The sequence below is a fragment of the Narcine bancroftii genome, chromosome 10 (genome assembly GCF_036971445.1).
Source record: "Narcine bancroftii isolate sNarBan1 chromosome 10, sNarBan1.hap1, whole genome shotgun sequence".
In the NCBI taxonomy this organism is placed as follows: domain Eukaryota; kingdom Metazoa; phylum Chordata; class Chondrichthyes; order Torpediniformes; family Narcinidae; genus Narcine; species Narcine bancroftii.
In genome coordinates this window covers 62,731,288-62,757,065 of record NC_091478.1, presented here as the reverse complement: position 1 = coordinate 62,757,065, position 25,778 = coordinate 62,731,288, and the positions used below count along the sequence as shown (strand labels likewise).

Below are 25,778 nucleotides of genomic sequence, written 5' to 3'. Positions count from 1 at the left end.
CACACATGATTTTCTTCTTTTTCTTCTTTGGCTTGGCTTCGCGGACGAAGATTTATGGAGGGGGTAAATGTCCACGTCAGCTGCAGGCTCGTTTGTGGCTGACAAGTCCGATGCGGGACAGGCAGACATGGTTGCAGCGGTTGCAGGGGAAAATTGGTTGGTTGGGGTTGGGTGTTGGGTTTTTCCTCCTTTGCCTTTTGTCAGTGAGGTGGGCTCTGCGGTCTTCTTCAAAGGAGGTTGCTGCCCACCAAACTGAGGCCCCAAGATGCACGGTTTGAGGCGATATCATCCCACTGGCAGTGGTCAATGTGGCAGGCACCAAGAGATTTCTTGATACGCAAGGGGTAAATATACACTTTGGATAATGAGGGAGGAGCCGACAGAGACTGGGGGAAATTACATGAACATACACATTCAACAGTCAGGATCAAGGTGATACTACATGCCCCCACCCCTTGACTGGTACGGACATGGCTCTTGCTACCTGATCTCGGGACTCACCCCAATCCAGAGTGAAAGGTGCTACTTACGTGCCACAAGGAGTCCAAAGAGGCAGAACAAGGGGCACATGGTCCTTTATAGTTCTGCAGGCAGTACTGGCAGGACAATCACTCGGGGCAGTCTGGGCCCCGTTGGCTGCTGTGGCCAATGGCTCAAAGTCAAGTGCAGGAGCTCAGCAGGGGTCAGATGAGGTGAATATTAATGACAAGTGATTAAAAAGCACGAAATACTGGAAACAGTCAGCAGATCGGGCAGCATCTGTGGAGAGAGAAATAGAGTTGGTGTTTCAGGTTGAAGACTGTTCCTCAGAACAGGGAATGGAAGAAAACACTAGTTTCAGTTGGAGAGAGGGGGTGGAGGAATCGATGGGACAAAGGGAAACCCTCTGATAGGATGAGGCCAGATATGCTGTGGGAATTATGCTGGCATCTGGTTGTCAAGTCAAGTGTATTGTCAGGTTGCACAAGTACAACCTGAAGAAACAGCATTCTCCAGTCCTCGGTGCAAAACACACAGACACACAACCAGACATAAACAGACAGACAATATACAAGCACAATAAGTATTCATAAATGCAAATAAATAAATTTTGTTTTGTGACTATGAGAGTCTCAGATGGTCAGTGTAAGCAGTTCCTTTGGTCATTCAGCGTTCTCCCTGCCCATGGGAAGAAGCTGTTCCCCAGTCTGGTGGTGCTGGCTCTGATACTCCTGTATCTCTTTCCCGACAGGAGCAGCAGAAAAATGCTGAATGCCAGGTGGAAGGGGACCTCAATGATTTTGCACGCCCTCTTCAAAAACAGTCGTGGTTGATCATGTTGATGGGGGTGGGGAGGGAGATTTCAGTGATCCTCTCTGCTGCCCTTATGGTCCTGTGGATTGACCTACGATCCATAGAAAGACTAATTGGGACAGTTAGAGAGGAAGAGAACATAAAAGAACCCGAGAAAAGAAATGTAAAAGGCAGGGAATGAGGACGGATGAAGTGAGAACATAAGGAAAGGAATGTAAAAGCTGTGAAATGCAGGGCTGTATGACATGTACCGGAGGTGGGGATGTGCTCACGGAGAATGAACAAAATCTGAGCCAATACCCCAGGTGTTCTGTCCAGCTCTGGCACAGACAGATTTTCGTTTTCTGTCTTGAATTAAATTATTTCTCCCTTGAATTCAATTATTTCTCCACTGTTCAGTGAGCTTGCTGTTTGCAAAATGTGGGCCTTGGTTTCTGACATAAAAATGATTGCACTAGAATTAGGTTGCATGTGAAGGAGTCACTAAACTGCTCCAAAAATATGTCTTCCATAAAACTGTGATAACAGTACAGGAGGAAGGCACTATGTCCATGCAGACCAAACAGGGTAACAGAGGTTAATCCCACCGACCAGCTCTTGGTCCATTTTCATCCTGGTACAGTAAAACCCCTGGTATCCCGAATTCAAGCAATCGGCAGGCTGAAGCAGCTGGCAAAAAAACTCAAGGAAAATGAATTTTAAAAAATTAAAATAAATAAGAATAAAATAATAGGTTAAAATATATGTTTAAAATTGTAAAAGTAAACATTCTCTGAAGTAACACATAAACCTTTGGTGAAGATGGGAGCAAATATTCAGCCAGCAGAGTGCTTTGGTCGTGCTTTAGTCATGCTTTGGTCATGCTTTGGTCGTGCTTTGGTCGTGCTTTGGTCGTGCTTTGGTCCTGCTTTGGTCGTGCTTTGGTCCTGCTTTGGTCATGCTTTGGTCGTGCTTTGGTCGTGCTTTGGTCGTGCTTTGGTCCTGCTTTGGTCGTGCTTTAGTCCTGCTTTGGTCGTGCTTTGGTCGTGCTTTGGTCGTGCTTTGGTCCTGCTTTGGTCGTGCTTTGGTCATGCTTTGCTCGCAGCAGCTGTTTAAATAAAGTTCAAGTAAAGTTGTATTTGAATAAAATGGAGTTGCCCAAGTTGAAGGACATGTTGGTGCTGCTCACAGTGGGGTGAACCTACTTAGTAAATGTCGCCCATTCAGAGACTCTATCTGTAAACTTGGAAGCAGGGAGTTAATTATCTATAACGTTATCATTTATCTTTCGGGTGGTTCCGTGGAGGGTGAGTAACCAGCAGATGCAGAGTCGGTCAAATGTTTGCAAACAAAGTGACTGAAAATAAAGTAAAATGTTTTAAGGTTGATATATTCATGCAAATGAAGTTTGTTCAGTGTAAGTACAGGGTAATATTGTGCCTTTTGTCTTTTAAACTGTTTATTGCAGGTGTATTAGTTAGGCATTTTAAGAGTAAGTCTGAAGCAACCGGAAGATACACTTATCGGCATCTACTAATCTCCCATAGGTGCCAGAAACCAGGAGTTCTACTGTACTTTATAAAAGTGTCAAGGGTTCCTATTTTCAGCACCTCCTCACCATACTTTGGTACTGACAATTTTCCTCGGTTCTCCTTTAATTGTTCTAAATTCAATCTATGGGTGTGGATCCCTAACTTGGGAAAAGGGGAGGCTCCTGTTGAACCTCTCATAATGTATACACCTTAATTAAATCCTCTCTCAATCTCCTTTGTTCCAAAGAAAACAACCCCAATTTACCTAGTTTCTCGTCATCAGTACATTTCTCCAGCACTGACAACATTCCACTGAATCATGGGGCTCTATAATTGATTACATTTAAAAGAGTTCAATATACTTATCGATATTAAAAGCATCAGTGTGTGTAGGGATAAGGCTGGAAAATGGTGCTGGAGGTAGATCAGCCATGATCTTGTTGAATGTTGGTGCAGGCTCAAGTGGCCAAGTCAAGGGGTAGATGATGACTATTATATAAATGGCAAAAGATTACAGAATGCTGTGATACTGAGAGACCTAGGACTGCTTCTACATGAATCACAAAAAGTTAGTTTGCAAGACAAGACAACACCTGGCCGGCTGTCAGTCAGCCGACCTGAATGGACCAAGCCTCATCCGGTCGGGTGTCAATCACCCTCCGCGATATAAGCCTGAACCGACCCTTCGAAGTTACTCTCAGAGCTCACAGCAGCACACTCTCACAGCTGGTTCTGTGGAGTTTTACGTCGAATAAAGCCTGTTGTATAGTCTTGGTTTTATGTGTTTGCTTCCGACTGACAGCACACCACAGGAGTACTGTGTACAGCTCTGGTCTCCTTTCTTGAGAAAGGATATTCTGACTTTGGAGGAGGTGCAGAGCAGGTTCACCAGGCTTATTCCAGCAATGAAGGAGTTCCTCTAAGAGTAGAAATTGAGTCACACGGGAATATACTCACCAGAGTTTAGAAGGATGAGGAGAGATCTTATAAAATAATGAAATAATAGATAAATAGATAAGGCAGGGAGGTGGTTTCCTCTGGTAGATGATACCAGAACTCAGAATCATAGCCTCAAATATCAGGGGAGTAGATTTAAGACAAATAAGGAGGTATTTATTTCTCCCAGAGAGCAGTGAATCTGTGGAATTCTCTGCCCCAGGAAACTGCTTCATTAAATATATTTAAGGCACTGTTAGTTGGATTTTTCAATGTAGGGAAATTAAGGATAAGTGGAGCTGAGTCCAAGCCAGATCAACCATGATTTTATTGAATGACGGACCAGGCTCGACTGGCCAGATGGCCAACTCCTGCTCCTGTTTCTTATGTTCTTATGAAGTGATTGATTTAATAAGAATATAATTTTCCTTGTGCTTCTCTGCACCTTCTCTAGATCCATTGGTTCTTTATTCTTCATTTACTAGTAGATCCACTGTTGCCTTCATTAATCCATTGTAGTGTTTGCTTCCCCCAGCTGTGCCTAGAGTTTGAGAAGCCCACTGTCACCTCGTTGCAGGAATGGAAAGCAGACCGGGGCATCTGGAAATACGTCATATTGGAGAGCCCATCAGGACAAGAGGAAAAGGTACCACCCAGGCTAACATTCTTTACAAAAGTATCAGTCCCGTCTAATTAAGTGAGCAAGAACATTGTGTTTTTTTGGGGTAATATTTTATTTATCATTTTAATATATTTAACAATCAAACCGTATATCAAGCGGACCCCTCCCTCCACCACCTCCCCTCTTCTTTCTTTTCCAACCTGTTTATTGAGTTATATTGAACTTATGTACAAGAAATTTACATTACATTCATGAATTTACAAGTTTATAGGAAAAACAGTATATTAGTATCTGACAAATATGTTAACCATAAATTTATTCTCCTTTTGTAAATCCAAAAGAAAAAAAGAGAAAAAAATTCATTTTTATTACAAAATCCCCTCTAACTAATCCAAAAAATTATATATATAGATAGATATCTATATATAGATATCTATATACAGATATATAGATATCTATCTATATATCTATATAGATATATATAGATATCTATATATATATAGATATAGATATATCTATATATATATAAATATAAAAGAAAAAGGGACTGGGCAGTTCATTCTGAGAGTAAAGATGGAAAACAAAGGGTTTCCTGGTTAAAACCAAATTTACCATAAGGAACTAGGGGAGAATCCAGTATAAAATTATGATTCTTAAAATATATGGAAATATTGAATAAACGATCTCCAAACTTCTTCAAATTTAAAAGATGTATCAAATGTCCAACTCCTAATTTTCTCCAAACTCAAACATGACATGACAGCAGAGAGCCATTGAAGTAGATTTGGTGGGATCGGATCCTTCCATTTAAGTAATATGGCTTTTCTAGACAATAAATGTTGAAAAGGCAATTTTCCGTTGGTATGATTCAAAAAATAGCTGTTGATAGATTTGGTTGCAATTTTAATCCTATAACCTTTGTTAGGGTTTCAAAGCCACCTTTCCTGAAATTATCTAGTTTTTAACATGGCCAGAACATATGATTTAAAGTGGCTACCTGAACTTTCCACCCATCACAAGTAGGGTTTACATTGGGAAAAATACGGGCCAATCTATCTTTTGACATATGTGCGCAATATAATCCATCTTGAAATGAATCAAGGAATGAGGAGCACAAAATAGTTGAAATATATGATCCCATTAATTGTCCAGAAGCAATACTGGGAATTCAAATTCCCAAGCTCCTTTAATTTTATCATTGGAAATCGGTTGCAAGTTAAGTAACCAATTATATATTGTGGCTATTAACCCTTTTTGAACTGGATGCACCTGCAAAAGGATGTCTATCATATTAGATGAGTAAGCAGAAGGATAATTTGGAAGTAAAGCATGGAGAAAGTCCCTAATTTGCAAATACCTAAAAAATTGTGCCTTGCTCAGATCATATTTGTCTGCTAACTGACTGAAAGACATTAAGCAGTCTCCTGTAAATAGGCCTGAAAAGACTATTAGTCCTTTACTTTTCCATATTGAAAAAATCTGATCAATCAATAATGATTTAAAAAAGAAATGAAGATGTATTTTAATAGATAAAACAAAATCATTAAACCCAAAAAATTTATGAAACTGGAATTAAATCCTTATTGTATGCTTAAGAACTGAGTTAAGATCTTGTCTTTTAATTTTGGATAACACAAAGGGAAGAGGAGCTCACACCAATAAGGCCAACGAGTACCCTCAACTGAATTTCTCTCCAAATCTACCCATAAAGGACATTCTGAATAATACATCCAAAAGGCAATATATTGGATATTAATGGGCCAATAATAAAATCTAAAATTAGGGAGAGCCAGTCCTCTGTCTTTCTTTTGTTTCTGCAATAAAGGTTTGCTCAATCTAGGATTTTTATTATTCCAAATGTAAGAGGATATTTTAGAGTCTACCTTGTCAAAAATATTTTAGGGATGAAAGAAGGTACTGCTTGAAAAGTATATAAAAACTTTGGTAAAATTATCATTTTAATTCCATTAATGATCGCACCATTGGAGACCATCTGGAGAGTGTTTGTTTCATATTGTTTCATATCAGGGAGATAATTATATTTACACAGATTTACACAGATCCTTAAAATTTCTCGTAATTTTAATATTCAAAAAAGTAAATTGGTTCTTAACAACTTTAAAAGGGTATAGATACTCCTGATTATTAATAGGAAAAAGTTTTTTCTTATTAAGATTTAATTTATATCCTAAAAAAAAACTATTGAGTTCAGAAAGTAAGGACAACATAAAAGGAATAGATTTCTTAGGATCAGAAATATAAACCAATAAATCGTCTGCATATAATGAAGCCTCGATGCATCGTTTCATCCTTCTTGATACCTTGAATGTCATTGGAGTATTGAAGGGCAATAGCTAAAGGCTCCAGGGCCAAATTAAATAGCAAAGGACTAAGATGGCAACCCTGTCAAGTGCCCCTGAACAGCCTAAAATAAAGAGATTTTTGATTATTAGTAATAACTAAGCCATTGAAGCTTGATAACTCATTTTAATCCAAGAAATAATTTCCGACCCAAATTAAATGGTTTTAAGATCTCAAATAACTATGGCCATTCTACTCTATCAAAAGCTTTTTCACCATCAAGGAATACAATGCAATCTGGTTTACCTCCCCTCTATATGTTCTATTAAACAGAGAAAGAATGAAGAAAAAGAAACACAAAAAAAATCCCATCATCAGTGCATACAGTAAAACATATGGCGACATGATAATACCACAGTGTTAAAATCTTTACAGAGGTCGACTGGCTGGCCAGTTGGTGCCAGTAAGGTACCTACATGCTCTAAATAGGCTTTGAGGTTTTTAGGAAGGTTCCTGAGATTGGATGTGACCTTTTCAAGTGGGATGCAGCTATTCCTCTCTGAAGACCACCTATCCATGAGTAGATGGGAAAACATTGTGTTTTGATAGAGCGATTGTATTAAAATTGACAAGGCACTCCACAGGGGCATTATCAAATAAAGTATGGCAGTATAGTCAAGGACACTTTACATGACAGGATCAGTATCATGATATTTCCTCAAGCTACAAAGGAGGGTATTTGACTCATCCAGTCTGTGCATCCCTCAGTGCAGTCCCATCAACCCCATTGCCAACATTTCCTTAAAACCTACCCCACCAACCCTCACCAAGGATGGTTTATCTTAATCATTTAACCTACCAACAAGCAGAGATTTGGGGATGCGGAGGTAATTGGAATGGCTAGGGAAGCCAACAGAGTAGCAGGGACAACAAGCAACCCCAGAAGTGAGAATCGAACCTTGATCTCTGGAGCCATGAGGCAGCAACATTACCTCCAGCACCAAGGGGAAGGTAGAAAGAGCAGTGTGTTAAAGTGGACCTTTGGTTGTTTGGAAACAAACACGAGTTCAGCTGCACAAACAGATTTCCAATCACTATGCAAAACATGAGAACTCTTTTCCAGCAAGAGGCACTGCCTTGAGCAGCTAGTCTCACGCCAAGCTAGTCTGCCTCATGGCTTAGAAGTCATATATTTATACAGTCAGGCTTCTAGAACATTTGAACACACTGCTCCATTTCAGTACATATTTCTTAGAATTTTCTTGGGATTCATTGTTCAGGGTTGTGTCCCTTACCCAATGGTTAATAGCCTTTTACTACCTTGCCAAATAATGAGGTCCTTATCAGCTGCACCTGATAAGTAGAGAGAAAGGAATGCAGCTAGCTTGTCTCTTCCAGTCAATATTTTAAAATTTACATTCTCACGTGGATTCCAGAGCTTAGGGTTGTACCGCCAAGGGGACAATGTCCTGGAGACATTCAAAGAAATAATCTCTTACAGTTAAGAAACAATGGAGGCACATCTATGGGCATCTTCTCCTAAGAAGTTGTCAAGTGAGCCAACATTGAGAAGAATTTTAGAGTTAAAATAACCATTGAATGCAGAGTGCCTTGCATCATTGTGTGGAACCTTAGAGGTAAAGCATCGAAGTCAATACAAAGGAACATCAAAACGGCCGAGAATATTAATGGAGTCTCCCTTTCCTCTATTGATGATAAACAGGGCTCTGACAATTATTGAGGACCCCTAATATTCAAGCTACTGCCATGAGGTAGGAGATGTAGGAGCATCAAAATCAGGCCTGCTGTGATGGGAAATTGCTTCTTCTTGCAAGCTGCGAGATTGATGAACCTTATCCTGCAACCTTAGATCTCTTACTAATCAAATTAAGAAAATTATTCTAGAATATTTATACATATTTATTTGATGTTATATTTCAAAATATATGTATGTGATTATGTGCTATGTGAGAAATGTATTATGTGTGAATGTGTGTGCACCATGGCCCAGAGAAACACTATTTTGTCTGATTGCATGCATGCAGTCCAGATGACAATGAACGAACAGTTCTAGCAGGAACCTTCAATTGTCTTAATGTATGCTGGCAATGTAAAGCAATGAAGTTTGGTGAAAGAAGAGGATTCTTGATGTGTTCATAATGGGTCCAATGAGGAAGAAAGACGTGGTGAATTGGCCAAATGGGACAAGCATCAATTGGGGGGCAACCACCTTCGATTGAGGAACCACAATGTTTAGAACAGCTAAAACTACATGGAGCTACTGAGCTAAATGGAGGAGGGCCGGGCTTGCAGAGGTGGATACAGACCTGCCCCGAGTCCATTGAAATCACAGCTTGACAGGAACGATACTAATTAAGTAATAAGCAGCTATCAATGAGGCAATGGGTCACTCGTTCAAGGGTGAAGTGGGTAACTAAAGCTCCAGCTGTTTGGAGAATGGAAAGGAGAGAATGAGACATGCGGAATAAAGGAAAGATGATAGGTATCATGTTAACAGCATGTGAAAAGAAGGTAGAGTGTGGAGGATGCAGAGAGTTGATAGATTTAAAACTAACATAATTGACTGGGGTTGTTTACCCAGGAGCTAAAGAGACGAGACAGAAAAGTAACCTGATAATATACATGGTAATGAACAGTACAGTTATGCAAGATAGTCAAAATCTTTCCCCTGCGGCCGTGATAGCAAGAAGCAGCAGCATGGGTTTAAGCCGAGAGGAAGGAGTTTGAAAGGAGAAGTGATGGAAATATTCTTTTTCCACAAAAAGTGACATACTGGCAGAGTAGATGGTGCAATCCGATGCAATTACTAGGTTTAAGAGGCATTTAGGAATAGAAGACATAGAAGGATATAATCCTAATGCAGGCAAACAGGATTAGCAGAGATGGGCAAAAAGGGGGTCAGCATTAACATGATGGGCCAAAGGGCCTGCTTCTGTGCTGTATAACTGTGACTCTAAAAGAAAACACAAAAGTGTTCTGTGGACATATGAACAATGATGTAAACTCTAATATCAATATTAATGTAATGTCAGCTTTTGGCATCTTGGCCTTCATAAATCAATGTATTGAGTACAGGAGTTGGGATGTTACGATGAGGTTGTATAAGACATTGGTGAGGCCAAATTTGGAGTATTTTGTGCAGTTTTGATCACCTAACTACAGGAAGGATACCAGTAGGATTGAGAGAGTGCAGAGAAAACTTACTAGGATGTTGTTGGGTCTTCGAGTGTTAAGTTGCAGAGAAAGATTAAACAGATTGGAACTTTATTCCTTGGAGAGTAGAAGAATGGGAGGAGATGTGATATAGGTTTACAAAATTACAAGGGGTATAGACAGAGCAAATGCAAGTAGGCTTTTTCCACCGAGATTAGGAGAGGTAAATACAAGAGGATATGGCTTTAGGGTGAAAGGGGAAAGGTTTAGGGGGAACTTCACTAAGAGAGCGGTGGGAATGTGGAAAAAGCTGCCATCTGATCTGGTAAATGTGGGCTTACTCTTACGTTTTAAGAAGAATTTGGATAGATACATGGATGGGAGAGGTCTAGAGGGTTATGGACTGGGTGCAGGTCAATGAGACAAGTAGTGACATTTTGGCAGAGACTAGAAGGGCTGAATGGCCTGTTTTCTGTGGTATAATATTCTATGGAATACTTAAAAGAAGAATGAGGACATCAAGGCAAAGGGAATGGCTGAAGGGTTAGTTTGTATTTGTCCTTCCCAAGGAAGAAGATGGCAAATGAGGAAATAGTCAAGATGTTAGAAGGATTAAAATTTCATATGAATGTATTGCTCAGGCTAGGGATCCATGGGGTGGATAAATCACCCAATCCAGGACAATCCTAAGTCACTGAGGGAAGGAGATGCGACATTTGCAGAAGGACTAACCTGATCATCCCTGGACATGGGGAAAGGGAATTGCACCCTCATTCAAAAAGTGAAGTGGGTAAAACCCAATCACCATAAACTGGTCAATTGTACCTTGTTGGGGAAATCTCAGTTATCCTTCACCTGGATGGGAATGAGGTTATTTATGGAAGTCAGAACAGATTTGAAAAAAGCAAATCACACTTAATTAACCTGAGTTTTATAAAAAGGTAACAGTGAGTGTTAAGCATTGCTTAAGTGTCACATGACCAGCATGTCAGTAAGAAGTATAAAAAAGGCAATGCACCTATTTAGAAATAGGTTTGGTAAAAGAAGTCAAAGGATTACTGTAAATATTCGAGTATAATGAGAAAATTTTTTCCCCTCAAAAATGGGGGGGGGGGGTGTTTGCATTATACACGGGAGTAAAATTTTAATTTTTCTTTCTGCAACTCACAACTCGGGCTGGAGAGACGCCAGCGTGACTCAAGCGGGTGAGGGGGGGGTCGTATTATACCCGGGGGTAAAATCTTTCCCTCTTTTTCCCCTCAAAAATGCGGGGGGGGCTGCATTAGATACGGAACGCATTATACACGAATATTTATGGTAATCAAAACAGAGGGTCTCAACAGTGTGGCTCTTTAGTTAGAATTCTCTATTCAAAAATAAATCATGGTTCGTTCAAGTGGAACAGAGAGTCAGAAATCTCTTGAAAGGCCAGTAAAAGTAGAGTCTGAATATTTTTAAGGCAAAAGGTTGAAGGATTCTTGATAAGCAACAGGGTGGAAAGGATGGAGCACAGTTGCCGTCAGATTGGCCATGATCTTATTAAGTGGCTTAAGAGTCCAAGTGGCCCACTCCTGCTCCTACATTTTTATATTTCCCTAGCATTAATGGTTATTTTTCAACGTAGAGGAAATTAGTCAGTAGTTCACCAAGCATGGATTTCTGTTTACTCATGTGATAATAACTTGGAGAGTTCAGGCCACAAGGTCAAAACCTACAAATGATGCCCAGCTCAGAAGTGTAGAAAGCACTAAGGAGCTTAGGCTTCATGTGCAGGTATGCCGCAGGCAAGTCTTAATGCAAAGGAGGTGTGATGTAAACAGTGGAACACAAGTGGATGACATTTTTAATTTAAAAAATTAAATTTAGACAATCAGCACAATAACAGCCCATTTTGGCCCACGAGTCCGTGCCACCCAATTTACAGTCCCAGTACTTTTCAAAAGGTGGGAGGAAACCAGAGGCCCCAGGGAAAGCGCACACTGACACAGGCAGAATCCACCAACTCCTTACGGACAGCGTGAGATTCGAACCCTGGTCCCAGTCACTGGCGCAGTAAGGGCATTGTGCTAACCACTATGCCAACGTGCTGACCCTGAAGGGAATACAGGCTCAGGGAGATATGTCCACACAGTTTTGAAGGGGGCAGGATAAGTTGAAAAAGCAGCTGGTGTTTTCTGAGCTTTTAAATCAAGGTCTTTAGTGCAAAAGCAAGGAAAAAGAGTCTTTATAAAACATCCTCCACAACTGGTGTGCTATATCCAATTTCAGTCTCTGCAATATAGGAAGAATCCATGGCAAGGACTCAATCTATTGATATTGAAGGTCAACTCCCAAATTTCCACTCTCATTTAAAGCCACACATTTGCCTTATCCCGTCTTATTTCATGCCTGTTATATTTCAACTTGCTCTGCCGCAGCTCCTTGCTTTTTAAGACACCATTGGCCTCTCACTGTTTCTTCCTTTGCAAGGAAATGTAGTATTTGAGGTCAGGTGAGTTGCTCGAGAGTAATTAGAAGTGAGTGATGCGCGCCACAGTTGTTCATTGGACAATCCCCCGCTCTCTGCAAACTTTTCTTTCTGAGGTATAGCATAACTGTCTCACTGTTTGTTCACCCAGGATATTGAGCGAGTGGCCTTTCTTTGGGACAGCAGCACTGGCCTTAAGCTAAATCAGGCTGTCAACCTTGAGGTCCTACTGGAGCAGGACAACACGTATCAGCCTTACCATCAACCAGTGCTGGCCTACTTCAAGGTAAGGCACTATTGGATCAATTGGATGTGGATCAATGGATGGAAGCGGGGCTGCTTTAAAGTACCTGAGAAATCTGATCATGGCACCAGATCATGGGGGTGGGGGAGGTGGGGAGCGCAGAAAACCTGCATTCCACACATCTTTTCCTGGTCCCGTACCCTGGCTTCTCCCCTTGAGACTGGATTTCACCAGGACCTGCTTCCTGCCCGACCTTTGCATCCTCGTTACTGCAAAACATCACACGCAAAACATTCGTGACTTCTCATCCCGCCCCACTGACCAGCACAAAGGATCTTTGACTCACTGTACCTCTGCTGCCTCCTCGATCACCAACGTCCTCCTCCCACTGTGGGCCTTGAGTTCATTTCCTGTCGAGCCTCATCCAGCACCAGTACCCAAGACTCAGAAATTCCTGGAATCTCACTCAATCTCTAACCCTCAGACCTCTTCTGACATCATCTTTCAAGCAGTTATCTTTCTGGACTCTCCCATCGTGGCTCAGTGTTGATCCCCTTTCAATTCTTGTCCCTCATTGAATCAGCATGGAATGTTTTCCTGTGTTTAAAGCTTCAGACAAATTATTGTATGAATATATCCATGGTAACCATGGGTGGCACAGTTAGCACCACACTATTACAGCGCCAGCAACTTTGGTTTGAATTTCGCCACTGTCTGTATGAAGTTTGTAACAGGGGCCTGGAGAATGCATTAGAACAGAGAAATCAAGGGATACAAGTAATTAATTCGCTGAAAGTGTTCTTGCAGGTAGACAGGGTGTTGAAGAACATGTGTGTGGCATGGTTACTTCATCAGTCAAGGCACTGAGTGCAAGAGTTGGGACGTCATGTCATCATTGTAGAAGACATTGGGGAAGCTACACTTTGACCTGTATGGGCTTCCTCCGGGTGCTCCAGTTTCCTCCCACCCTCCAAAAATGTTGGGGGTTGATGGGTTAGTATGGGTTTCGAAGGCCAAAATCAGTTTCTACTGTGTTGTAAATAAGAAAATCCTCACAGCTCCAGTGACCCAGGTCCAATCCACCTCTGATGCTATATCCCTGTGACCATTTGGGTTTTCTCTGGGTGGTCCTGTTTCCTTCCACACCCAAAGCATTGCTAGGTTAGTTGGCCATGCTGAGGTGAGTGATAGAATCTGGGTGGTGTCAATGGGAATGTGAGGAGGATAAAAAGGGATGAGTGTCACTGGGGGGGGCTTGATGACCAGTAAGAACTTGATGGACCAAAGGGCCTGTTCTTTGGTGAGCCCACCCACTGCAACAGGACAGCACGGTTGGCGTAGCAGTTAGCGCAGCATCAGCAATTGGGACCGGATCTGGGTTCGAATCCCGCGCTGTAAGGGGTTTGTACATTCTCCCCGTGTCTGCGAGGGTTTTCCCCAGGGGCTCTGGTTTCCTCCAATCCTTCAAAACCTTCTAGGAGTGTAGGTTAATGGGGTGTAAATTGGGCAGCACGGACTCATTGGGCTGAATTGGCTTGTTACCATGATGCATGTCTAAATTTTTTTTAAACTGGCCATCAGTGGATGCTGCCATCTACTGGAACACAAAGCAAATTACTTGAGGATGGAAGGATGATCTTATGCAGTCCTTCTCGAAACCAAACCTCCAACTTCACAAGCGATTAATTGTTTCACACTGCACTGGAGTTGTGATGGAGGTAGATGTCGCTTGCATTTCATATAAAAAGCTTATAAAGGAGCCTGTAAAAATAAACTTAAATACTACAGAGGGTAGAATTAACAGTGCCAGTGACTGGGTCAGGGGTTCGAATCCTGTGCTGTCTGTAAGGTATTTGTACGTTCTCCTACGTGAATTTTGTCTGGGTGCTCCATTTTCCTCCCACCCTTCAAAACGAGCAGGGATTTTAGGTTAATTGGGGTATTTGGGTGGCACAGGGACGTGGGCTGGACCAAGCCTGTTACCATATTGTATGTCTAAATTAACAAAAAATTAAAGCAGCAAAATGCTGCTGAAGGCCACATCAGCAGGTTGGCCACATTCATGGGAAATGAAGCAGAGCTCATGTTTCAGCTCACAAATCCATCATCAGAATTGGGAAGGAGACCAATGAATTGCAGGAATGTTGGGTGAGGGGGAGATCTCTGAGTGACCACGGTGACAAAGTCTGAACCAGGTTATCTGGTCAGTGAGTGAATGGGAGCAGTCGGGAGAGTAAGAACATGGATGAACAATTTTTGATATGTTAAAGCAAGGCAGAACTTGTGTAGTAAATAACAGGGGCCTGGAGAATGCATTAGAACAGAGAAATCAAGGGATACAAGTAATTAATTCGCTGAAAGTGTTCTTGCAGGTAGACAGGGTGTTGAAGAACATGTGTGTGGCATGGTTACTTCATCAGTCAAGGCACTGAGTGCAAGAGTTGGGACGTCATGTCATCATTGTAGAAGACATTGGGGAAGCTACACTTTGGAGTATTGTGTGCATTCAGGTCACCCAGCTGCATGTCATTGAGCTGGAAAGGGCGCAGAGAAGATTCACGAGGATATTGCCAGGACTGCAGGTCTTGAGTTATAGGGAGAGACCATATAGGCTGCGGCTCTTTACCTTGGAGACTGCGGAGGGCTATATATGGAGATTTATAAAATCATGGGAGCATTGATTAGGTATCTTTCCCAGGGCACGAGAGTCTAAAGCATAGATTTAGGGTAAGAGATTTAAAGGAGACCTGAGGGGGTACCTTTTCCACATAGTATTAGAACTGTTAGAGGAAGAGGTGGAAGGGGGATACAATTGTAATGTTTCAGAGAGTTTGAGAGGTTCAGGGTTAGAGATATATGGCAGGGGTGGCCAAACCATGGCTTGCGAGTCACATGTAGCTCTTTGACCTTTAATATGCGGCTCATGGAAAATTCGAATATTCTATAAATTTCGACCCCCCCCTCGCCCGCCTGATTCGCGCTGCCAGTATCTCCCCCTTGCCCGCCCAACTCACGCTGCCGGTCTCTCGCCCGCCCGACTTGCGTCTTTAGTAGCCTGATATTTGTAGCATTGTATTTTAGTTATAAAAATATAATTATAATTAGTCTAACTTTGTAAGGTGGAAATCTGACTAAAATATCTCTAATTTTTTGGTTTATCTTTTTTTACGTATTTGTGTCTTTGTGATTATTGAAACTAATACAAATTAACAGTTTTAAAACTGCAGGCATGAATAAATATTATTGCATTTAATACACTTTTCTTAAAATTTATATAAATGTTTTGTAACAAAATGTGTATGTCACAATAAAAACATATGTGTGAATTTTGTTCATGTCCTGCGGCTCTCAAGCATCTGAGCATCATCGTTTGTGCCTCTTACATTAAGCAAGTTTGGCCACCCCTGATATATGGGCTAAAAAGCAGCAAAGAGGACAAGCTAGTGAGCATGGACAAGTTGGGCTGAATGGCTTGTATTTGTGACTGTGTTTGCAGCTCCCACATTGTTTAATTTATGTTCTTTTGTCTTTGTTCTTGCTCTCTCAACTCACCTTGGGAGTGGAGCTGGTTATTTAAAGTTTTGGGAAAGATTGTGCCAATCACAGCCAATCTAATGTCCCAGGTCATGTTGCTGATACTCTTCGAGTGCCTCTTCCATGCATCCGTTTCCAGTGACTGAAACTCTAATCGCCCAGTACGATGGGGACATGTACCAGGCAATTTTTGTTCATTTTCTTTGATAATACATGGTATTATAATTAAATGGGGAATCGACCCCGGTTAAGATAAAAATGGAGATTAGAATTGGGTCGCGAATGAGCTGACTGGGAACCTAGCGAATTCGAGCCCCAGCAAGTGGGAAATGAGTTGGGCAGCAAGTGGAAGGGAGTAAAGGTCCATTAAATTGGAAGGAAGTGTGTCAAATGTTACTTGATAAGCCAGTTGATGAACCATGAGTGTTTCCAAATAATGGGATAGTAGATTATTGGACATCTACTGTAATTAGATACTGTTTCAATAAAATAAATGTAAGGGCAGAAATTCCCTTAAAGGGGAGGGGTGGGAGGGATTGGTGTTGTACCCAAGCAAAAGAAGGTTTCTAAATTACCCTGGCATATGGCAAACTTGGATTAGTGCAGCCACTGGACAAAAATGAGTGTAGCAACTAGGATTCTCATCAATGGGAATTTTGGAACTTTTATCTTTTTCGTGAAGTTGCCTGCATCTGATTTTTTTTGGTTAAGTCTGTGGTTTGCAAAACTAATGGAGACTTTCCTCTGTCTGTTCCGGGTCTGACTTTTGCAGATGGGAGAGCTCCCGCTCAACCTCATCAACATCCATCTGAAGGCAAACCATTCATCGGGAGTCCCGACGGGCATCAGTAACAGACACTTGGACATGGCAGCCCTGCAGCCTCACCTCACAGGTACTTCCATTCCATGAAAACGGCAAGAGGGAGGGGATGGTTTGGGGAAAATTCAGCGGAAGTCCTGCCATTTTGTCCATGTCACTCGAGAATTGAGCTCCATTGATTTGAGATTACCGTGGCTGCCGAGCACTGTCCCTTCAACCCTGTGCGCGCGCACACGTGTTTTGCAGCCAGCGCACAAAGGAAATTCATTTGTGCACAAAAGGTTAGTTACCTAAAATAATGTAGTAATTAATAATTATACTTATCAAAAATAATCTCTTAGCGAACCATTTCTGTTAATTAGTTAGTCAGTTAAACAAGTAGTTAATCATACTTGTATTATACTAACTGCGCTGGGTGGGTCACGTCTCCAGAATGGAGGACCATCACCTTCCCAAGATCGTGTTCTATGGCGAGCTCTCCACTGGCCACCGAGACAGAGGTGCACCAAAGAAGAGGTACAAGGACTGCTTAAAGAAATCTCTTGGTGCCTGCCACATTGACCACCGCCAGTGGGCTGATCTCATCTCCAATTGTGCATCTTGGCGCCTCACAGTTCGGCGGGTAGCAACCTCCTTTGAAGAAGACCGCAGAGCCCACCTCACTGACAAAAGACAAAGGAGGAAAAACCCAACACCCAACCCCAACCCACCAATTTTCCCTTGCAACCGCAGCAACCGTGCCTGCCTGTCCCACATCGGACTTGTCAGTCACCAACGAGCCTGCAGCAGACGTGGACATATCCCTCCATAAATCTTCGTCCACAAAGCCAAGCCAAAGGATTATACTAAAACATGCCAGAACAGTTTTATTAGCCGTGAGAGAGAGGCTGTGCCAAAATTATCGTGGAACAATTTCAAGTTTACATTTGCACAAGCATTCAACGTGCACACACTTTAGTCACAGGAAAAAAATTTCCACAACATAAGATTTTTGGGCACACTGACTACTCAAAATTAGAGGGAGCATTGGTACCAAGTTGCAGTGAATTGCCTGCTATCCAGGCAAGTCAATATCTACTTAATACAACAAATAATGCAAGGATAAAAACAAAAGTGCAGAGTATATTGTCACATGAAACAAAACATGCAGGCCATTGTGTTAAAGAAAAAAAACATAGTTGAACTGGCCAAGGCATCGTTTTTTTACTTAGGGAAAGTCCATTCAAGAGTCTGATAACAGCAAGAAATAACTATCTGGAGGTTTGTGTTTTCAAGCACGTTTATCTTCAGCCTCATGGGAAAAGAGAGTGGGGTCAGGTCCTTCAGCACGTTGGCATGAGGCCTAGGCAGAGTCAATGGAGGGGAGGTTGGTTTATGTGACGGCCTGATCTGTGAGCAGTTCCCATGCCTGGCTGTGATGCATCCAGACAGAATATTTTCTACGGTGTTTCTATAGAAATTGTAAGGGATTTGGCGGACATGCTAAGTTTCCTTAGCCTTCTGAGGAAGTTGAGTGGAGTACTGCAGTGTTTACTGGTGAATCCTTTTGAACAACTCTTCTAAAGGTCAAAGACATGGCAAAGGGCTTTATCAAAGCATCAAAGAGAAGAAAGTGAAGTAAACTGTGAGATAAGAGGAGTTGCCAAAAAAGTGGGTGTTGAAAAGATTTTGAAAACGAGACAAAACAGGCATGAGGGACTGAGAGTAGGGAAGAACTTTGGGGATGGAGTTAAGGGCCAGTGATTGGAAATAGGATTAAAGGGGAGGTGAAGAAATTGTTTTTCACTCAGAGGACGATGGGGTTCCTGGACTTGATGTGTGAAATGATGGTGGAAGCAGAGACCCTCAGCACTGTTAGTCAGCACTTCGATGTGCATTTGAGCAGCTGTAGTCTTCAGGCTGCAGATTTGGAGCAGGGCAGCAGGATCATGCTGGGGGGCTTTTGCCAAGCAGGATACACTGGGCTGATCGGCCTCCTCCTGTGCCACAATTTCTGATTCTGCTGAAACGACAAGGAATCTGCCATCACTGAGCAGCAAGAAATCATGTGGCAAACCAGAAACAGATCAGACTGCTCGGTCAAATTTAAAGTTAAATAAAAATGTAGACATGCAGCATGGTAACAGGCCATCTCGGCCCACGAGTCCGTGCTGCCAAATTTACACCCAATTAACCGGTACATTTTGAACGATGGAAAGAAACTAGAGCCTCTGGGGCAAAACCCTCACAGACCCGGGGAGAATATACAAACTTCTTACAGACAGCGCAGGATTCGAACCCCGGTCCCGATCACTGGGGCCGTAAAGGAGTTGCGCTAACTGTGTGCTGCTAGATTATTAGTCTTTCTCTCAAATAAAGTCAAAATTCTGTTTCCTCCAGAAAGAGGTGGCCAGGAATTGATCTGACCTCTGCACCTCATTGCTCTCTAAAGGTGCCACGCCTCAGCATACAGCCTCCGATTCACACCCTTTGTCAAGCAATCCTTATACTCTGTTCAAACCCATCCCACAGCAGGGTAATGACAACAGATGAAATAGTTGGAGTTCTGCCATCCCCTCAACTGGAAATACTGTGGAGGTGGCATAAAACTAGAATCAGCATCATTTCTCTGTAAGCGCTTCCAAGTGCACACTGGAGATGGTCCTCCGGAGGTTTTGCTTGCCTCTCTCCAATGTTCTCATCCAATGGATTGCCATGTGTCCACATGTTTCTCTGGCCTGGTATAGCAGGCCAGCCCTCAGCCACAGAGTCAGTTCCAGTTCCAGCAGAGTTCTGTTAACTAATATTGTAAGGGTGAGGCTCAGACAATTGGAATCACTGGCCTAGAGAGGAGAAGCAGCCAACAAGGTTCCCAACTTTGATAGAGATGCTACAATTAGCTCTCAAGGGAAGGGATAACAGATTGGGTGCAGGTTGTAGAACCCACTGATTCATTGAATCATGCTGCATTCGACCCATCAGGTTAATGCTGCCCACTGTGCACCCGTCCATCTCAACCCCTTCTTCCTGCACTTGGCCTGGAACCACTATGCCAGTGCTGTCTCTTACACACTGTCGGTGACTCAGGCAGTGAGTTCCAGGTACTCTCCACTCTCTGGGTGGAGAAGGTGAAAACTTGCTCCCACAGTTCTGAGGCAGGCTCTCCACGCTAACAAAAAAAAAACCCAGAGGCAGCAGGAGCAGAGTTTCTTCCTTCCACAGAGATGTGATCTTTTGTTCAGTGAACATCCCAGTAAGGTGAGAGAAGCAGGAGCAACGGTAACTTCCACATATTGTACAGCAAGTATTGGGATGTGGCGATAAATTGATCAAAGAATTCGGAAGGTTCAGATTGAGCTTTTTATCTGGTGGAACATGAGAGTGCACTCAGCATCTCTACTTCTTCTGAAGTTGGACGTATCTCCAGCAGGCCACCACATCTTCCACAGACGCCCCATCAAAAATATCCTGTCACTGCGTGGTAAGTGAACTGCTCCACCCAAGAACACAAAAAAAACTGCAGAGAGTTGTGAACACATCACACAAACCCCCAACACTCTACTCTTCCCGATGCCTTGGAAAAACAGACAGCCTACTAAATGGGCTCAACCCCAGCCTCACTCTCTTCTCCTTCCTGCTGTTTCATTCCCACTGCAATCAGACTCCTGAATGGACCTCACGGCATAGAACACTGCAGCACAGAAACAGGTCCTTCAACCCATCCAGTCTGGGATGAGCTATTATTCTGTCTAGACCCACTGACCTGCACCCAGACCATGGCCTGTGTTCACCACTTCATCTGGCAGCTTGTTCATCACTCGACATGAAGAAGTTCCCCCCAATATTCCCTTTAAACATTTTACCTTTCACCCTTAACCCGTATTCTCTAGTTTTTGTCTCAAGTTAAACACTTAATGTGTTTGATCTGTGCTTATTGATCTCTCCTGTAACTTCATAATTCTGCAGGCTTTGTAACTGCTGTACTAGATATGGATTGAGTAGCTGGATTGCTTGCAATACAACTTTCTCATCGTACATGTGACAATAAACTGGAATGAAAAGCTTTGACCTGTTCTCCTGGTCAAATTGCATAATTGAAATATCTTCTTGTGTCTTCCAGAACAAAAGCAGTTCATTATTCTGGGACACTTCGGTTTGCAGCCTGATGCCAGTGAGTTCAACATTTTAAGGAAAAGCCACTTCCAGCACTGTGTACCCAGCGACACGTTTACCAACATCAGTAGCAGGAGCCAGAATGGCGATGTCTGTCAGGACAATATCTGGTTTAACCGGATGTCCCAGGCTGCATACACAGGTACCCACTTGTCATTAGGTCAGATGGTGCTCGATTCTGCCCGCTGCCTACATTCACCTCGTACCCCATCCCCACCCCTTCCCTGGATCCACACACTATATGTAGCCCTAGGCAAAAACAACATTTTAAACTGCAGCTCCTGGGTCTCCTTCCTGAGATGTGGGTGGGATTAATGGGGCAAAAGTGCACCTTTTAAATCACAGAGGGGTCGACCCATTAAATCACCACCCCTACGATTTAAGGGGGATTCTGCCCCTGCAATGATAGATCACGCACTCACCAGAAGTAGTGCCGGATGTTCAGAACCTGGCTGCATGGTGGCCCACGCACTGACGTCACCGGAATAAGCGGGTCAGCCCTTTTCCTGTTCAAATCACCTGTGGATCAAGTTCAACTGGGTTCCCTGACTACCTCTGAGGTAGGTCAGGGACCTGGTTGGATTCTGACAGGGTTGGCCAGGTCAGACCCTTTCTAACTCCTGTGTAACTGGGGCACTAACTGAGCAAATTTCCCAGTTAACCCCATTTTACATGGCAGTATATATTATATATATAGTAACATATGGTCAGCTATGAGCATGTTCTCCTCTGGAATAGCCACACTCACCTAAAGTGGAGTAGGCTACATGCAATAACTAGGCCTCAGACATTGTATCATGGCCCAATGCTTTCAATATTCATTATTTTGTTCTCTCTTGCGTGGTAATTTCATTTATGCTTGCAACTTATTAATATATTTTACGTACCGCATCAGGCAAGAAGAATTTTAGTGCATCTATACATTGTACAATAAACTTACATCACCAACATCAAAGCCCTGTTGAAGTTCTTTCAAATCTCAGAGAATCCAGGACATTTAAAAATTGTTCAAATGAAATTAAGCAATTAATTTTTTTTTAAGTATTTTAAAATAGTTTAAGTTTCAGGAAATTCATTAAAAACATTAATATCCACAAATCATATACCTGCTTCTTCCTGCAGGCTGTGAGATTGATGAATGGCAAACTTGGGTCTCTTATTAACAAAACTGAGTTCATTATTCCAGAATATTGATACATATTTATTTTTATTTATGCATGTGATTACTAAATGCTGTGTGAGAAATGTATTGTGTGTGTATGCACTGTCGTGTGGAGGAACATTATTTCATCTGGTTGCAAATGTACAGTCAGATGGTAATAAACTGGAACTTGACCTCTTTTGATGAGGAACATGAAGTGAATGGTACTGGCTGCCTACACCAGCCATCTTGGTTGAGGCTGGGTGGCGGGGTGTGCAGGACATCAGGCCTCTTGGCCCATTGTTTGTTTGTGTTTGTGCCACTGGGTCATCACTGACTCCGGTGGCCAGGTGGGAGGACAAACTGATCTCCAGCTTGTCTCAACCATCCTTCTGTTCAAAGGACGGAGCTGAACTAAACAATAAAAATGGCATCACTGCCATCTTTTAAAGAACCCTTATCAAGAGATAAGAATTTTGGGCATATGTATATTGTGCATGACAAACTCATAAACATATTCCATCAAACAGCTTCCATAAGGTCAGCATGTGGAGATGTTGTGCAGACTTTGGGTGCTTTGAGGCCGGCTCCAATGGCCAAGAAAAATGTGCACTTACCTTTTTATAGGAAAGTCCAAAAAGGCTGCTAGATCATCGCTTTTATGAAGACCGGTGCCTCATTGTGTCCTCCAGAACAAATGGAGACAGGGTGACAGGTGCCATAGTGTCGCCCGTCAACATGACAGCATGCATAACCATATAACCATATAACCATTTACGGAGCAGAAACAGGCCATGTTGGCCTTTCGAGTCCGCACCAGTTCACTGATTTTGTGCGCCCTCTTCAGGCATTGGTCCTGGTAGATCTTCATTCCATAACGATGGGCGAATTCAATGCAGGTGGAATCAGTCATAGAAATGTTTGTGAAACGTGCAGTTCAATATTTTCTGACAATGGCCCACAATTTGTATCAGCAGAATTTAAAGAGTCTGCACTGTAAACCCACCCTCTGGACATCATGATGCCCCTGTCATGTCACCCTTCCATATATATAAAACGCTGTGACTCAGTGGCCATAAGCACCCATGCAGCTGGAACCGCTCTGGGCAATGCAGAGCGGTTCCAGCTGCATGGGGGATTATGGGTAACAAAGACGGCCATTGATCCTTCCTCTGCCTGGCGCTGCCCCTCCGGCACGCTGAGGGACTCTGACCTCCGGTACTTCTACAGTGTTACTGATACAGTGACTGGGTCCTGGGTTGTGGCATCATCGTGATGTCATTAGCCCGCCCTAGTCAGCTGCTTGCAGCAGCAGTACATTTATGAAGCAAGACAGAGCGCTCCTCTCCACGTGTGCGACCAGCCTGAGGAAGGATCGGATTCGGTGACTTGGAGCCATGCACAGAGGATTTATGGAGGGAGATTCAGTGATGTGAGGGCAGGGAATATCCGCCTTTACAGTCACAATTATTTTCTCCATAACGGCCTGGTGAAGCTTATGAGTGAGATTATCTCCACTGCTGAAAGCTGTTCTCTTCCAGTTTTTGATGAGAAGCATGAATTCTTTTCACATTCTTGCTTCTCATCAAAACCCAGACGAACTTATTGGATGGAAAATTCTCATCTCTGTCCAAATGTTTTGGAAAAGGCACCACTGGTGCTCTCTTAGCTGGTTAGATTGTCCCATCTTTCAAAACTCAATCTGAGACCATTGATCGGCTTAGAAATCTCTGTCCTTCACATAATTCTCCATGGAGTGGATGTGATAGTGCAACAGTGTGGTACTCTTTTAGAATTCACGGGATGAACTGTTGACCTAATGTAATCTGCCCCAAATGGCTAAGGCATTGGCGGCCTTGAAGCCCATGTTGAGGGGTGATCACTTGATGTCTTGAACTTGACAGAATGCCACATTTAGCCATGAAAGTGGTAGCTGTGTAATTTTCCAATCTCCTCAACTCGCTAAAGGCAGCCCAGGTAATTATTTCCTCTCTTTGCAGGGAGATGGGGAGTGATCCGACAAGGCCTCAGCAGTCCCTGGATACCAGATGGTTGGAAGTGGGGAGGAGTCGTATCTCAACACTGTCCGGTGTGGATCGAGCTCTTCGTTGATTAGAAACAATCTAAAAATTGTGTTCTAGACTGAGTGATGCATCTGTTCTGATTTAAACAGGATTTTAAAAATGAGCTACAATCACTACATGAAACTCTTTGTTGTTTAGTCCAACAAGGTGCACAGGGGATGTCACTGGTCTAGTGATCCTTCTCCTCTTGATTTTCAAGAAAGGGTTATCCATAGTAACCTTGTCTGCTGCAAAATTCTGGAGGGAAAAGTTAGGAGTCAGTCATATCCTGAGTCCCTACTTTTGGAGTCCATGCCAACTGTCAAGTGCCCCATTGTTACACTGATTTCAACCTAATCTATTTTGTTCTCCCCATTCTTCCATCACTTCCTCTCGGATTCTCCCATTCATCTGCACTAAGGGAAGTTTTCTGCAGTGAGTAACCTAGTGGTTCGCAACCTTTTTCTTTCCATTCACCTACCACTTCAAGAAATCCCTATGTCAATGGTGCTCTGTCATCAGTAAAGGATTGCTTAAGGTGGGAAGGGAAGGTTGAGAATCACTGCTCAAGACCCAATTGTTAGTGAAATATTTTGCTTGAGAAAAATTGTCACTGGCCCATTTCCTTTGGAGTTATGGATCCGTGCACATAACAAGTCAATGAGGTCCGATTAAAACAGTAGGTTTCAAGTTTTTTTCTTCCCACCCTCATCCCATCTTAAGCAATCTCTTACTAATCACAGAGCACCAGAAGGCATAGGGATTACTTAAATTGGGATGTGAGTGGAAAGGAAAAAGGTTGAGAACCACTGGAAATGATGTTGCAGATAATGAGAGTCCATTGTCATACACATAAGAACAATGTACAGATGCACCGAAATTCTTACTGCAGCCTCACTCATAAGTAATCAACTTCAACAATGCACATTAAATGACCACAATATGCCATGAATCAGAAAAAGAGATAATAAATATAAATGGCTGGATAAATAAATATTCACGGTGTCAGTTAGTGCAAAAAAGAGTAATGTTTCAATGGTGCAAACAGTTCTTTAGGTGATTCCATGATAGTTTGTGATTAGGGTTTGATATTTGTTCAATTAAAATTTCTACTTGAACCTAGACTTCAGGCTTCTGATCCTTCTGGCTGAAGGTAGCAGTAAGGAAAGGTTGAGTCCAGGGTAATAGCGGATGGATGTTGGCTGCCTTCTTGAGGTGGCGTCTCACATAATCTACCAATGTGCATGTCTTTGCGATGTGGAAGGAAACTGCAGCATCTGAGAGAAACCTTTGCAGCCACAAGGAGAAGGTGCTGGGAGCCACAGACAGTCCTCGCAGCCATAGACAGTGCTGGAGGTCAGGACTGAAGCTAGGTCAGAGAAGGTGGGAGGCAGCAGCTCTACCAAGTTCCCCCACTGCAATGCCTGAGGCAGTAAACTTGATCTGGCTGATCTCATCCCTCTCCTGCCTGATGTAGATATTGAAGGAGGAAACTCTCACAAACATCTTCTTAAGAAATG

The 25,778-nt window shown here is 42.7% G+C and overlaps 1 protein-coding gene across 4 annotated transcripts in view; it reads left to right on the top strand.

Annotated features, from left to right (window-relative positions):
- LOC138744616 (endonuclease/exonuclease/phosphatase family domain-containing protein 1-like) overlaps positions 1 to 25,382 on the top strand; it is a 77,919-nt gene extending 52,537 nt beyond the window's left edge. For 3 of the 4 annotated variants that reach the window (XM_069901041.1, XM_069901042.1, XM_069901040.1), the window contains exons 4-9: positions 4,276 to 4,386; positions 12,456 to 12,590; positions 16,855 to 16,975; positions 20,309 to 20,362; positions 21,002 to 21,196; positions 24,196 to 25,382. In XM_069901041.1, coding sequence (XP_069757142.1) covers positions 4,276 to 4,386; positions 12,456 to 12,590; positions 16,855 to 16,975; positions 20,309 to 20,362; positions 21,002 to 21,196; positions 24,196 to 24,311 — 732 coding nt within the window. In that variant the 3' untranslated portion in view covers positions 24,312 to 25,382. The remainder of the gene's footprint in view (positions 1 to 4,275; positions 4,387 to 12,455; positions 12,591 to 16,854; positions 16,976 to 20,308; positions 20,363 to 21,001; positions 21,197 to 24,195) is intronic. The other variant, XM_069901043.1, reaches the window with a different exon arrangement.
- Positions 25,383 to 25,778: the final 396 nt, after the last annotated feature.